The sequence below is a fragment of the Cyphomyrmex costatus genome, unplaced genomic scaffold (genome assembly GCF_001594065.2).
Source record: "Cyphomyrmex costatus isolate MS0001 unplaced genomic scaffold, Ccosl1.0 scaffold43, whole genome shotgun sequence".
Classification (NCBI taxonomy): Eukaryota; Metazoa; Arthropoda; class Insecta; order Hymenoptera; family Formicidae; genus Cyphomyrmex; species Cyphomyrmex costatus.
This window is the reverse complement of record NW_017278534.1, coordinates 2,496,792-2,512,784: the sequence shown is the minus strand read 5'-3', so window position 1 is coordinate 2,512,784 and position 15,993 is coordinate 2,496,792. Positions and strand designations below refer to the sequence as shown.

The window sequence follows — 15,993 nt, the reverse complement described above, 5'->3', positions numbered from 1 at the left end:
CACTTGCTTTTTACATGAATTTCTTGGAAAAGATATTCATCATGATTATAGGGGAATATGTATACTTCGTCTTCATTTAGACTCTTGGAAGTTTTTATATGATCAGACACAGCGCCTCTCGGTAATAACTATGTTACTGAAATTAATGAGCGGCAATAGAGATCAAGCGTGAGATTAGCAAGTACATCATATTCAAGGGTAGAAGTGAAACCACCACCGCTGGCGATAGCTAATAAGTACGAGGCGTATATCCAATCATTCGACCACCCTTGAAAATGTTTTCGGTAACGAATCGTTCGCGCATACGCTTCAAAAACAGTGTGAGTGCAACAGTCATAAAACATAGATCGCTGGTTGCTTTCCAGGAAGCTTCCCTGCCACTCTTTTTACCGACTTTAATTGAAGCCCCGTATAACTTGAGGGATCCCACTCCCTCCGTCTCGCTGTTGCTCTTTTTCTCCGGCTGGTCGCATTACTGTTCTGCCCTCGACGGAGCACTAGGACTATGAAGAAGTTTATGCTTTTATTGCGCAGGAGCACACCGAGTGTATACACCACACGCGTATCCCACTAGTGACTGGAACTTGGCCGGTGCATCGTAAAAAGACGATATCAGCCGCGTATTCCTCAAACCCCGGTGTGTATCTTCCCAGGACGATTCTTGCCGCACGAATGTAAAATGAAGGGATCTCCCTGGTGTACATTTATGTTAGGACTATCAACGTTCGTTTGTGTAAAATCATCTTTTCAAAAACAATGATGATTTTTATGTATATCGCTAACGATACGTATATACTCGCACGTCTCGTAATTCTCCTTAATTATAGTTTTTGTAGCGAATTTAAAGTCAATCCTTTCTCAATGGTAACTGATTAAAAATCATTTCTTTATTTTTTTTTACTTGTTCCCAATTTTTGTAAAAAAAAAAATAATTTCTTTTTTATCAGTTGAAAATACTTGTGTAAAGAGTAAAATTTAAATTCACAGTGGGTATACAAATTTTAGAAATTATTGTTTACGGTTTTTCCTCTCAAAAGCAGAATCCCTTCTACAACCACGAATGCTTTCAGAGTCAGCTTTGTAGGCGTTCAACATTTAACATCTGAGCGGATTGACGTCGTTTGGCGTCTTTCGAGTTTATGTACGATGGCAAAGAACTCCTGAAGACGCCACAGTAAACTACGCCGCATGCAGATTGTTAGAGCTTCCCAGGTCGCGTTTGACGCTCCTAAAGTACTCTATCGCTTCTCCTTTGATGTGGGTACCTCGGATGTTATGTCGCATGATAATATTATTATATACGTTGAGTATATATTTATCGCACGCTAGCCGTCATATATGTGAGAATATATCGTTTTATTATTGCGGATACGTGATTGGATGAGTTAATCTTTTACGAAATTTGTTATGAGGGGGGTGCTTCAAACTCATCATCGAAGAAATATAATCCGATTGCGAAACTGGATTACGAGGGCTTTTCGAATATTCACATTAATAAACTTCCTAGCTACGGTCGCGTGCTCCGCATTTTGTCCGTAATCTCGAATTACCTCCGTGTTTGCGTAGAATGGAGTTACTACATTGTTATAAAATTATTGAATATTCAAATAGCTTCCATAGCTTTCTCGAGAATAGCTATAGAAAATATTCATTCAATACATATGTTTGTTACAATAAAAGATTTCTGTATTGTTATAAAACGTTAAATATGTTTATTTTATCTTACGAATTATAATATACGAGTTAATATCATAATCCTAAGGACCATTTCTGACATCTCTCTTTTACCCTCGCTCTCACCGCTGATTTTCTTCCTCTCATTTTCAATCACAACCTCAATCCCCAATCCTTTTTCCTCCTTAATTGAGCGCTTTTCGCTCAAGTTATATAATAATTATATTTGTACATAGATGGTTTTCTGGACCAAAAAATACCGCGCGGGTTGAAGGAAGCACGAAAAGATCGCAACCCTTAGAAAAACGCCCCATAATAACTTCTATCGAGGCGGGGGTCTTTATAACGGAACAAACTCGACGACAACTCCGTCAAGCCATGAATAGGCTTAAGCATTTTCAGTCTCCTAATAAAAACGTAATCGCCATTGACTTAACATCCAAGCACACGAAAGATCTGACTCCCCATTTCCTGCTTATTCCCGAATTTTAGGTCTTTACCCCGTACTTTTGACGTTCTCCCTTAATTCAAACACTGACAAACATAACAGGCTTCAGAAGAACAACTTCCTCCTATCTTCTATTCACCGTCACAAGAGGACAAGAAAAATAGAAAGAAAACATTAATTTTTATTTTATTAAGTTAAAATTTATATACTTCTTTGTAGCATAAAAGTTTAGAAAGCAATACACATATATATAAACAAGATATATTGAAAAAATTTTTATCTAATGTAGGAAAGCAAGAAAGAGCGCAGTTGTAAAACGTTACTAGCATGCAATAAATTGAGCAACTTCTTCAAAAGTTTACTCGTAAAAAGCTCCATATATATAGATACATGTGTATGTGTACTGTAAAAAGAATATTTGTGTATTAAGATAAAGGAACTTCAAAATACACTGTAGAACAAGATTAAACCTCAAAAATAACGTTTGCTGGAATTCGATAAGTTCATTCTAGATGAGGAAGAATTTCTCGGAAAAATTCTCGCACCATTGAGATTGATCTTAATTAATTTTTAAGCCATTTTTATACGGTTTAATTTTTGTCTTTTTAGCGTTTATAGGTGTTTTAATGGTAAAGTTACATGTTCGTTTTTCGCCATAATATCAAAGGGCGTTTTATAAAAATGTTGAAAGGCGCATTCTTCCGCGTCTCTGTTATGTCAGTGTCATTCTTAACAGGACAAGGCGATTGAAAGTAAAGTCTATTCAGCCGTTTAACGTTCGAAAGAAACGTAAACTTGCCGTCTCACTTTTGGCAAAGTTCTCGAGACCCTAGATTATGGTGCACTTTCTTCGGCCTCTTCCTCCGACATCTTTGCGGAAGAGGGCAAAGTTCTCCTGCAGCTCGTAAGGCCAGCCGGGAGGACCGTACTCCTACCTGTGTTTCTTTCACGTTATAGCCCTTCCCAGCTAAACTTCCGGGCCATTAATTTACATTAGGACATTTTTCAAGAGCGTGCTAGCTCCCGGCGCCGCGCACCTTAAAATTGGCGAAGTCTTCTTTTTAACATCTCTTCTCTCTTATACGGAAGAGCTCTTGAGTTCGCTCTCCCGCACCTCCCCTTGTCGACGTCACGCTTGAATTCTTCACCATTAAACGACGATGCGAAGAAAAAGGAACGAGCGAAGCGTATATGAGATAACTTCAGAATTTCATTTAACGACGATGTGCAAGCATGCACGCGGAAGGCGTTGGCAGTCATTAAATCACGCCCGTGGCAGGTCCGTCGCCCGACTTGATTGATTTGTAAAACGGTCCGTCGATACCGGGATCGGCGTTACTCTTTAGATTCAACAGTGTTTACGTAACCGTATAAGTGCTACATATATCACTTGATAATTTTATTGCCGTCGTAGACACTCACGTCACAAATACGTTGTGTTAACGTTGAAACAAAAAATGCATCGTCCCTTGTTAAGTAATTTATTAACTCGTAAAACTCGGACTCTGACATTAGACGCGAACGCTCGCCGTCTGTTTTTTAAATTACTCCCCCTCGTCCATTGAGCCGTCTTAGACTATGAGAACTCTGTATATCATTTTTGAAATTTCATTAGCAGTTTGCGCTATTAATGCGGGATACGATAAATATATAACACAGGATACATGCTGTCATTGAAAAATTTATTCACTCGTAAAGTGCCGGCCGATAGTAACGCTCTGCTGGCAAATTCCTTATCGACAAGCGATCGATAGGAAACGCCTAAACGTAATTAATTTTATGCCCTTACTAATATTCTAATCCTTCCTGTTTATGATTATAGTAATGTAGAGCTAATCTCTGTCACAGTAATTTATGTACAATATTAAATAGAGAGAGTAATGTTTTGCATAAATGAACGAGCAGAAGGTAACAACTCTGCTTTAAAATGAAAGACTCGCGTTGTCAGGATTGCGCTGTAAAAAAAAAAAATAATAGAGAACCATCGAACGTATACCGTTTCCAAAAACTTTGATAAGAGAACCCTAGAATATCGGGCGTAACTCGTGATCGAAAAAAAAATGCTCGTAAAATGGGCCACCATGGACGTCAACGTACGAGTTTAATGCTTGTTCGCGCAAAAACGCTCAAAGTAAAGAGAAACAGAATAACTGTCGTTGACATCATGTCAACGACAAAACAAATATCCCAGGGATATTTAGCAATATTTTCAATTGTAATACTTGCATTACGTCTCGCATTACGTCCATCGTGATGATTGTTACGATTGTGCTTAAGCCTCAGCTGATTTAATTTTTGATAAATCTATATCGCGTTCAAATGTTCATAAGCGAATATCGGGAATATAAAGAGAAACTAGTCGAGGGCATCAGTTGAGTTTTCTTCAACTCAATATGAAGGTAATAATGAAATCGAACTCTTTTCTTGTTACCGTTAAAGGATGACGTACTATTCCGTTGGAAACGCACGCTTTATACTGTCGGTCTACTTCCGCCCCTTGCAGCTACATTCATTTCTCATTTCGAACACGTCGATGCTCGGAGCAGAGCTAAACTCGAAAGTAGAAGAGAGAAAATCAACTTATGAAAGCCGGTGCTCGATCTAACAAGTCCCTGTTTAAAGTTCAAGACTCCAGTTGCAAAGCGCCAATGACTACGGCGCTTTCAAATTGTATTTAAACAAAATAGTTTATAACAAGGTAAATTCGTGACGCGAATAATATATTTTAATTGCCTTTTATAACTCACGTTTTCAAATGGAATTAGTATCGCGAAAAGAATAATAAATTTTGTTACTTATTATTATTCGTAAACGTATCTAAATAAAAATTAATGTATATGATATAATTATACATTAAAACAAATAAAATAGGAGATTCGTGTGAATATTTTTAAAGAGAAATTCAAGTGAAAAATTAAGATTAACCATTTCAAGTATTTTGATCTGTGTAAAATTATTTTATTATTACATGTTACTTAAATATTAAAATTAATTTATGAAATCAAGGAAAGAAAATCTTAAAATAATGTTTTTTTTACTTAAATGATATTGGCGAAATTAGAGACAGATTACTCAACTGCGAAATGAAAAATATTTTTATTGATCCATATGTTATATTGTGTGTGTGTGTGTATATACACACATATATATATATATATGTACCCGCATTTTATTCAAGCTGTTCGAGATAACGATTCATGTGAGTGAATCTTTATATTTTTGTTTCAGCATACACTCACGGGCCACTGCGCAAAGGTGATGGCAGCAAAGTTTCTTGGCGAACCGTCGAAAGTAGTTACGGGAAGTTATGATCGGACTTTAAAAATCTGGGATCTGCGCAGCAAAGCATGTAAGTGAACGTTATGATATATTATCGATTAAGTGAACGAAAAGCTGACGTTTCTTTTGAGATATCCGTTAAGAATATAATCAAGATTACGAAATATTAATCTGTTAAGGTATTAAAATGACAAGATTAGGTGTCTTGTATAAGAAATTCCAGGTAACAAGCACTTTCTCCAAAGAGAAAGAAGAGGGAATCAAGGAATCGCAAATGTAAAGATCCGATTCCGAATTTCCACGCGAAACGGTTTAAAGCACTTTAATTAAACTAGTTTATGCAAAACAATTCTGAATCTCATCTGCGTATATTTACCGACAATCGGGGTCTACCCTGGTAATCCCGAAATGCTCCTCGGCAGCGTACAACGACGATAAATACTTTTAAGGCGGTTGAAAGAAAATTTTAAACGGCGATTGCTCGCGGCTGACATATCGGGTTGCATAATGTTAACGCGGCACATTCATTCCGTCTCGTAACAAAATCGCGCAGGAAGTATGAGCCGAAAATAATGCACGGTGCTAGCGGTAATCACGTTGCCCATTACCCCTATTAGTCGTTGCATAATGCAGATACACTTACGAGCGCTCCAAGATAATAAAACAAACGGCGAATCTGCATGATCATTCATATGCATATTCCGTTGCACGTCGTACGCGGCTGCACAATGGACCGCCACGGAAAATATGACGCCCATAATGCCCGGCCCGGTTCGTACGAAGCGCACTGGCATCAACGGCGACGCCGTAATGGCGAAGATGGGATAAAAACTCACATACCCTCCCGACTAACAGACGGTTCGTTGCGTCGTCGTGAACGCGTTAATTAAATCGATAAGATTCTTCCGAGGTAGAACAGATTCTCTTCTCACTTGTTTCGCCTTTAAAAACCTCCATCTGCATAGAAAACTTTTTATCTCGGAGTATCGAAGCTCTTAATAGATGATCCCTGATAATAAAATAGATTTTGAAACACAAAATTGCAACTCGTGATGGTAGAATAAATACGATCAGAGATAAAATGTGAAAGATCAAACGAGTAACTTTAATGATTCTTTATTCGAATGGCTTTAAAATGAAAGCACGAATTCGTACGATAATAAAGATAGATTTATATAATCTAATGAATGATCTGTTAGAAAAGAAAAGCGCGAAATTAATCACAAATCCATTATTTGCGGGGAAAGAGTATCATTTTAATTAACTCTTAAACTAGGACACAGGTTTATAACCAGGACAAGATATAAGAGATGATGCTATTATACTCAGATTACTTCATTACGTCATTAATCAGTTTCTAATTAATGTCATTCATTGTTATCTCACATACTTAAATTCAAACTAATTTGTTCTTAAACAAGACAGAAAAGACTTGTTTCAAAATTATTGGAAGTATCAATTCTCTTAGACTTTAATTGGCTCTTCAATCTGCGTTACACTATATATATATTAAAAGGCGTATATAGCAATACAAACAATATAAATTTTAAGTTGAAGAATAATAATGTGAAAATTGTAAGTAAAATTTCACATTTTGATGCATCAATATTGATTTTTCTTGTACATTACGTCTATTGTTTTCGAAGAGATCTTCTCTGCTTGACCTGTATAAGATCTGTTTGAATACAAATGAAATGGGAATTATACCCTTCAGTACGTGCATTCACGTCTACTAGTTTTCGGTTCGAATGCGTACGGTTGCCATTAGAAGCCCTTTTGTCCTAGGAAGTTCACGCGTCGTGATCTAATTTCACGCGACAGCTCTCACAGTCGAGTGTGAATAATCGCGAATGCCGGATGCGATAGTCAAGCCTTTCCTCGCGAACATTATTGTGACCTTCGACTGACAGGTGTTGGACGAGGGCTATACCTGTATCCGCATAAGGGTCTAATGGTGCGGCTTCCGAGTCATTGAAAATCGCTAGTGTAGCTAGAATAGTAACGCGATAATTCCACGCATTCAAGGGCAAATGTAATTTCTCCTTCCCAGAAAGCAGTTTCCGAGTGGAATGCGCGGACATCGTGACCGGTGCAAAACACACCTAGACTCCTCGACGTTCTCCCATCGGGGGGGATTTATCACACTAATTGTCAGAGAAAAGCAGCGGCATTTGTTCGACCATTTGCTCTCTCACGCGAACAACTTCGACGTATCGAATCGTAGTCCATTCGCCCGTAAAATAGAGAAATCTTTCACCGCTTTCGGCGACGGTACCGAGGCTCTATGCGATAAGCGCGCCGCTCCGAAGACGGGGGCGAAAGTGATAATTTACAGCCGGATGAAAGTGGCCATTCTCGAGGTAAAGCACAGATCGCGGCTCGCGTTCTCACTGTGAAATGTAGAGGATTTTAAGTAGTACGAAAAATAAATTGAGTAAGCCGCACGCAGGCAGCCGGACTCGCGCAGATAGCACCCACCGAAAGATCTCATTTCCCGCAAATGTATTCGGGATTTACATTCGACCCTGGCGCCGGACTAATCTCGTGAAACGGCGCGCTCTATCTGAAGAACGACTTGAGATATCGATTTACACTACGGTCAACAGCGCTACGGAATTCTGCGGTGTGTGCGGCCAGTAACCGAGAAATCGTATTGACAAAGGATACAAAGTTGTAGAAACTGCTTAATACGATGGCGTACAAGTAGTATTAATTTGCAAAGTCCAGAATCGCCTTAAAATTCGATCTTTAATTATTATCGTTCGCGCGGGATAATAATTTATATTATTAACCAGCGTGTACGAGCATTTGCTAAATTCAATAAATATTGAAATACATATAATAATATAATTAATGGATGAAAACTAAAACTGTACAAAAAAACACAACTAAAAATTTCATTGATTCAGCAAATCTACAGTCGTAATATTTACAATCAGTTTTTCTATGTTAAAGCATCAAAGTTGACAACTGAATAATATTAGCGATTTATTAAACTATCAAATCTTCTTACAATTAGTTACAGATGTTGAATTCACGGCATTCGCGCAGTAAGCTGTAGCTTTGCTGTACCATCCAATCTATTTTTTTCCGTGTCTTGTACTATCTCTGTAATTTGTGAAATACGCAATAAATATAAAAGTGAACAATTTTCGAGAACGAATACGGATGTAATGTTATAATTGTATATATATTTTTAAAAATTATAAAATTAAAGTTTTTTTAAATGATTGTTTTTGATGAATTAATAAAATGCTGTGCATTTTATACAATGATCTCATTTATCAACAGAAAAAAACACTAACATGCATGTGATAGTAGAAATTTTAACAACTGTTGATTTGCTTTTATTTCACACCATTGAAGTACTCCAAACAAAAACTACATTCACACAAATTAAATGGTAGATAAGTTTATATACAACTGTTTTAGACAAAAAAACAAACTGTTGGATATTATTGCCAATAGAGAAAGAGGAGAATGAAACATTGGTTGTATAAAAAAAACGACTCGTTTCTGTTTATTTACATACTTACACGTTTTTGTATACTTCTTTTTAGCTGCTACTAACACGTATACCATGTAAAAAAACAAATAGTGAATAACGTTAATGATTATGAGTATAATTATACTAACATTGAGAAAAATAATTATTCATTTGATTAAATTAATTCAGTTTTGTCTTTATTTCTTTCGTTAAGAATATATATGTATTTAAGTTAAATATAATATTTGATTTAAATACAAATTCTCTTTATTAAAAGAAATAAAGACGAACAAAATTAATTCAGTTAAACGAACAATTTTTCTCTTATTATGTTATAACGGAATTGCACATTAAATGAATTTATTATTTGAACCGATCTTGATAAACTCGTTTGAGAATTCCATGTCTTTTATATTAAGTTAATACTGCAAGCGCGTAAAGTGCGAAGTTTCCTACACAACGGCGGGCACAGCAAGAGAACTGCATTACTTCGCGATATGCAAGCCCTTATGAAAGTTGAAGAGCGTAATTTCGAAAAGTGTATCTCCTTAAATCAAGTCGCCTAAGTGATACACTACCGGAGTTTTAGTTGGCGATAATTAATGTAAGAAGTCGTGCGCCATCACAAATCGCCCGTCCCGACCGAGTTTGCGGTTGGTCATCAAACTTGTTACATAAATACAAAACTTTTTCGTTGGCGAACGCACCGTGCGCACTTGAGGCAAAGAATCCATCTTATTTTTGTATGCAACGCAGATGACAACCGGGAGAGCGCATACAATGTAATTAACCTGTGGCTTAACTTCGTCACGTAATTTATAACTGTCGTCTCGTCGGGTCATTCAGTAGTCGAGTCCGAGTTAATTGTGTGCATGTCGGGAGGGAGGGAGGGGAGAGGGAGAAGCACGCGGATACCTGCGTGGATACACACAGGTACTTCAGGGACATCCGTTTTAGCCTTGCGGCGGCCTTTTGTTGTTGTGGCGTGGTCCTACAGCAAAATAGCGAAAACCGCGCTATCAAGGAAGAGACCGGTGGTGCTTGTACAAAAGTTTCGCACAAATAAATCTCCGAACGCGAGGCGCGCACAATGGGAAAGCGGCGCTGAAAGGGCGTTTAAGCGTGAATTATTGTTTACCGCGGACGCTTTAAGACAAAAAGGACGCTTAAAGTGGATCAGCTGTTTTCTATCGCGCTATTATCTACCTTGCCACGTCGCCGCGCAATTTCGTGGACGCCCCGAGCGACTCTTCTGGACACAATCGTGCCGCAGACAGATGAATTTCACACCTCACCCGCGAAATAACACCCCGTGTCATGCGTACGCCACTGACTGAAAAGACGAGCCAAATGCTCCCTAACGTCCCGAGAAATTAATCGCCATCATTGTGTTTCTGTCGTAAATATCGCATACCATTTTCGAGTGTTTCGCTAACTAGAGAATCAATCTTTTTTTCATTCCATAATGTATACACAAAAAATTACTTTGGAATATTATTAATTTCTATTTTTAATTTTTTGCAAAATGTCAAAACATAAGAAATCAACTGAACGATTCCACAGAAATCATGCCATGCTATTTATTATAAAAAATACATGAAAATATAAATTATATCTATCCTATACTTTAATTAATATAAGTTGAACACGCGATTATTAAATTAAAATTGAATTTCTAAAAGTTATCGGAAAAGATGGTGTGCTAAATTTAAATTTTCGTTTAAGAGAAGTCAACTTAAATGAAAGAATACATAAAAATAAAAGAGAGAGGTATATTTAAGGAAATATATTTAAATAACGCATGTCTCAAAGAGCAAATGTGCATTAATATGGAATACATACTAATGCGAAATCCATGAGGAAGGGCAAATTAACATCCTGAAAGCTCTTATCATAGCTGACGGTTGAAGAAGGCTTATACGGAAAGCCGGTAATCCCTTATGCCTCGTTTGAGGGATAGATGTACGTTAACAGCATGTATATAATGCACTTATCTGAATAATACATTGGACTTAAGGACCAGTACATAAAGAACTATATTATAGATACGAGATATAGATAATCCTCGTATGACATGCAAGAATTGACGTCCGTAGAATTACTGCCATCTTCTGATCACAACTACCAGAGATTAAGTTAACGAAGGAAGTATTTGTTTCAATGGCATAAATCATGAAATATCCTGCATAATCAATCACATTTAATCTATTTATTTAAAAGTATAACCAGTTGCGCCTTTTATTTTTCTATACTAAGCGAAATTATCATCGTAAAGATAAGCGACATTAAAATATAAAGAAAAAACGATTGTGCAGAAGAGATTATTCTTGTTGATATTTCTGGAGAAGTGTCATGCTTTTTGCAGGAAAATTTGTAGAGATAAAGATAAAAAGAAAAAGATTGTCTAACTAGATATCATCAGAAATTAACATCGTCTTTGTGATCACAGAGATGTGTATAAAGCGATGATGACTTATCAGGCTAACACTCTTGTCTTACCGTCATCATCATTATGACTCAAATCTAGTCATCAAATGGAAACATTCACGCATTATTTCGAGTACGGTACAGTAGAAGTCCCTTTGTGCGCCTTGCCGCGCGGTAGCGCACTCGTGAAGACATGTTTTGCGTGCTAATGATTTTTACGTCGACGTTTATTAGCTGTACGCGTCTCGCGTATTTTACTGACTCGTGATAGCCGGCGCGTTGCGAATGCATTGTGGTATGGTTACTTGTTGCAAGATAAGACTAAACTATGCACGTAGAGATGAGATAGAAATTGTCGATAAATTTTTCTTTATGCACAAACGCACTTTAAAAGAAATTTTATTACTTTCAGAAAGATGCCCTAACTCATCACGTTTGAAGCTTGTAAAGTTCACTTTCCGTGAAACTTATGTATTGAATTATGAGGATTAAATTACACGCAATCATCGTTATATTATATGTCGCCGTACGAACGTAGTATCACAAAAGTGCTTATTAAATTTCGCGATGCGTTTGTTATCACGTATTCGATTTCATATTAATTCTTTTAAAATATGGATGATCATTTTTCTATAATAAAAGAACTGCCATAATTGCAGAATTTTTGGGAGAAATAGATTACAAAAATAAATTACCATAGTATAAAAGTTTTTCATGGAATTATTAAAAAGCAAACATTCAATATTCCAGTCGAAGAAGGAAAATTAAATATAATTATAGTTTTCATTGAAGTTCCATGATATGATTAAGAGACATTACAGTTTCTAAGGCGCGATCGTAATTGAATATACGCGTTTGAAACATACAAAGCTTGCTTGCGAAGGAAGAAGCTTTCCTCCGTTGGCATGGTACACTGTCGCGAAGTAATTGGAGTTTGTAATACCATTTTCGGATAGAAACGGTGAACATCATTCGCTAGTCGAGCCCCGCTGTAGAAACTTCGACAGACTAATCGATCGGACGATAAATCACGTTTGATTTAACGCAGGGCAACGATAAAGTAGGATGGAAACTGACGTACGGATTCGTAATCGTACAAAGGCCGAGGTTAAGGAAAGGTATAATAGAAGAGCGGGAAGGGAAAGCTGTAAGCGGAAAACTCGTAATTTATCCTGTTTCCAGTCTTGATGCCGGGCATTTCCGCGACGCGCTAGCGATTTCCAAGAGCTTCGCGGAAACGTGGCGACGCGAATGTCATTTCCCGACGTAAATTAAGTTTGAAATCCTGCTTATTTCAGCGTGGAGATCGATGAAAGCTGCTACTAGGTAGAGCTACAGTTTGAAAGAGGAAACCAGCCGTGATTCACATTCGATACAATCACTGTTAAATTCGCTCCGTTTAAAGTCGGCACGTATATGCACAATTCCCGAGAACGTAATTCTATTATACTCGTGGAATGCTCAAATTAAATGCAGACTGCAGTGTGATCAATTTGTGTATAATTTATCCTTAAAGGACGAATTTTACATCTGAAAGCCTACATATTCTAAAGAATCTGTCTAATATAAAAAACGCATCAGTAACTTTTCATCATAATTAGATCGTTATTAATAATACGTGTACAATAAATTATTATATTTTATAATAATTCATCTTTTAATTGTAGATTAATTGATAAAAAATTGATTAAAAATGTAAAATTTTCATTAATAATATTATTTGCCAGTATTATTGAAGACATTTAAAAAACAGATCTATGTACGTAATTAATTCTTCTTGTATCTATATTTGTGTCATTCAATATATAAAATTAATACAATTTTTACTACAAAAAAAAATATTATTTCTTAAGAAAATTTTTTCTAATTCTTTAAAAAATTCTTTAATTAAATATATGAAATAATCAAATGATAACTGACATTAAGAGTAAGAAACTTTATGTTGCAGGTATAGAAACGAAATTTGCTGGTTCGAGTTGTAATGATCTCGTAACTTCTGACGGAGCTGGCTCCACAATAATCAGTGGTCATTTTGATCAAAGGATCAGATTTTGGGACACTAGAGCCGAATCCAGCTCAAATGATATTCTATTGGAAGGAAAAGTTACATCTTTAGATTTATCCCGTGGTAAGTTCATTTATTTTAATTTAATAGTTTCATTAATTAAAAAGTTGATAAGTTGATAATATTATCAACAATCGAAAGATTTTTTTTATTTTGTATTACAAACGGAACTATCTCGTCGAAATTCTTGCAGCTTATTAAATTCCATAAATATATTTAATACGAATTTTAATCCAATGATTATCGTTTAATATCCTTACGATATCATAATTACAATACGTCTAATATAATATCAGAGAACAGAATTTTGATTTTATAATTTTGAAAATTATTAAATACAAATTAAATATTAATTATTAGTTAAAAAAAAAGAATATGAATCTTATTTTCAACAGAATTAATAATTATAATTTTCTCTTAATATTGCGAGACTTTATATATCTTGATTAAAAGAAAGAAATGTTCTAAGCACGATTATAAAAATATAACTTTTGTGGCTTTACATTCATGCTGAAAATAATACAAATGTAAATTCGGTATAGAAAGCTTCCGATCGTATCTTCAGTTCAACTACAAACAAGCAATTATGTATAAGCTTAAGCATTGAAACAAAACTATACTTCTTTGTTTAATAATTGAGCATAAACCAGATTAAACTAGAATGTCTTAAATATTTGGAGTGATATAAAATAATCCTATTACTTTAATAAGACGAAGAAAATGATATAAATTTTATATAGTATGCAAAACACGTACTTTTATTGATAATTATATACGGTGGGGAAAGATATTAATTGATATTTCACGACAACTATACGATATATTTCATTTATGGATTTTATTCGCGTTGCGCAAATAATGTTATTTCGTTTTCGCTTTTTATCGCAACGTTCTAATGACATGAATGAATTGGCTCGCGCGATTCTACAAAGCACTTGTATCAGCTGCAAATGCGCCCCGTTCGTACAAGAGTACTTCATTCAGATATATTATTCTATCGCATTTCATTAATCCGCCGATATTGCCGCCGGAACGCGAAATGAATTCAAGTGTTGTCAAGCGCTGTTGGTCCGATTTTTAACTTCTGCAGTTAAGCAGCTATATCACATCTCTCTGATACTTTTTTTATTGTTTGTCGTTACATATTCATTTAAAAGAGAGGTGAAACAATCTCAAATAGTCGATATGATGGATATGACACGGAAGGAAATTATAAACAAATCGTTTCGACGCAAAACGAATCTAAACAACTTTATCGCATCGTAATTAAATTTTTTAATGCTTAGAATTATTGCGTCATTCCATAAATGCGCTTTTACTGATGGTTTACGTGTTCGATACATAAGAGATATTTGTTCAGTTGATGTTGCAATGCCGCAAACATTCACGCACGAACAGTTTAAATATTATTCAATCTTATGCACGATTGTGAATTATAAAGAAATCTATTCGATTTCAGACGCAAATTACCTTTTGAGCTGCGTGAGGGATGACACGGTGAAACTGATTGATTTACGAATGAAGAAAATTGTTGGATCGTTCAGGTAGGTCGTGCATTTTTGTCATACATACATAAGTAGAATGTTGAAGGTAGTAAATCGTCGTATTTTAATTTTATTTTACAGCGCTGACGGTTTTAAAGTAGGATTCGATTGGACAAGAGCTGCTTTCAGTCCTGACGGACAGTATATAGCGGTTGGTTCCGCCGACGGTTCTGTTTTCATCTGGTCTATAGTAACGAATGCGATCGAAACAATACTGAAAGAGCACACGTAAGTAAAGTTCATATATTATCATAACTAAAATTTGAAAAATGTCAACGTAAAATCTCCTCTTTCTGTAAAAAAAAGTGATTGGTACGAAAACATAAATTAAAATAATTATACGTTGTTATTTTAATAAAATAATTAGATATTATTAATCGCGTATATATTCAATAATATAAATGGATCCATAGCACTTTAAAAGAAAATTATAAAGTAATTCTGTTTAGTTAATCGAACTCATCTATATACGATTTATATAATGCCCCAACTGCGAAATGTATCCTTTGAAATAGCTTTATTATTTTTATTCTTCTGATATTATATATTCTTGATCGGATATTTAGGTTTCTGCCCTACGGACAAAAAATAGTCCTTTCATATTGGAATGTGCAATACTGATATTAAAGCTTATGCCGTTATAAAATAAGGGGGAAAAAAAACTAATAAATTTTATAAAACTTTAATCGGCTATGTTTGCCAATGATAAGAAGACATATTAAAACGAGAAATTTTGTTCCCGATATTTTATCGAATATTGATTTAGAGCTAATCCGAGATATTGAAGGCAGCTTGCTGCGCCAATCCTTCATAAAGCCCGTCGTCTTATCTTAATAATACTTAATATAGCTTTTTTTACAGTTTTCTTATTTTGTAATTTAACATATTATTTTATGCAGGGTTGGCAACGTTACCTCATAAAAATAACTCGTTACTGTTACCGTTGTTTTTCCTAAAAAATAACTCGTTCTCGTTATTCGTTATTGATTTGCAAAAATAACTCGTTACACTGCACAGTCTACGTACTATACGTTAGCCTATAGTTGCGTTCCGTTTCACGCATAGTGCG

General features: G+C 35.6%; 1 protein-coding gene across 1 annotated transcript in view; it reads left to right on the top strand.

The window, feature by feature from the left end:
• The first annotated feature begins 5,380 nt into the window (after positions 1-5,380).
• Positions 5,381-15,993, top strand: part of LOC108777403 (autophagy-related protein 16-1) — a 28,236-nt gene continuing 17,623 nt past the window's right edge. Inside the window, exons 1-4 of the mRNA XM_018544276.1 lie at positions 5,381-5,471; positions 13,264-13,443; positions 14,840-14,924; positions 15,006-15,152. Coding sequence (XP_018399778.1) covers positions 5,381-5,471; positions 13,264-13,443; positions 14,840-14,924; positions 15,006-15,152 — 503 coding nt within the window. The remainder of the gene's footprint in view (positions 5,472-13,263; positions 13,444-14,839; positions 14,925-15,005; positions 15,153-15,993) is intronic.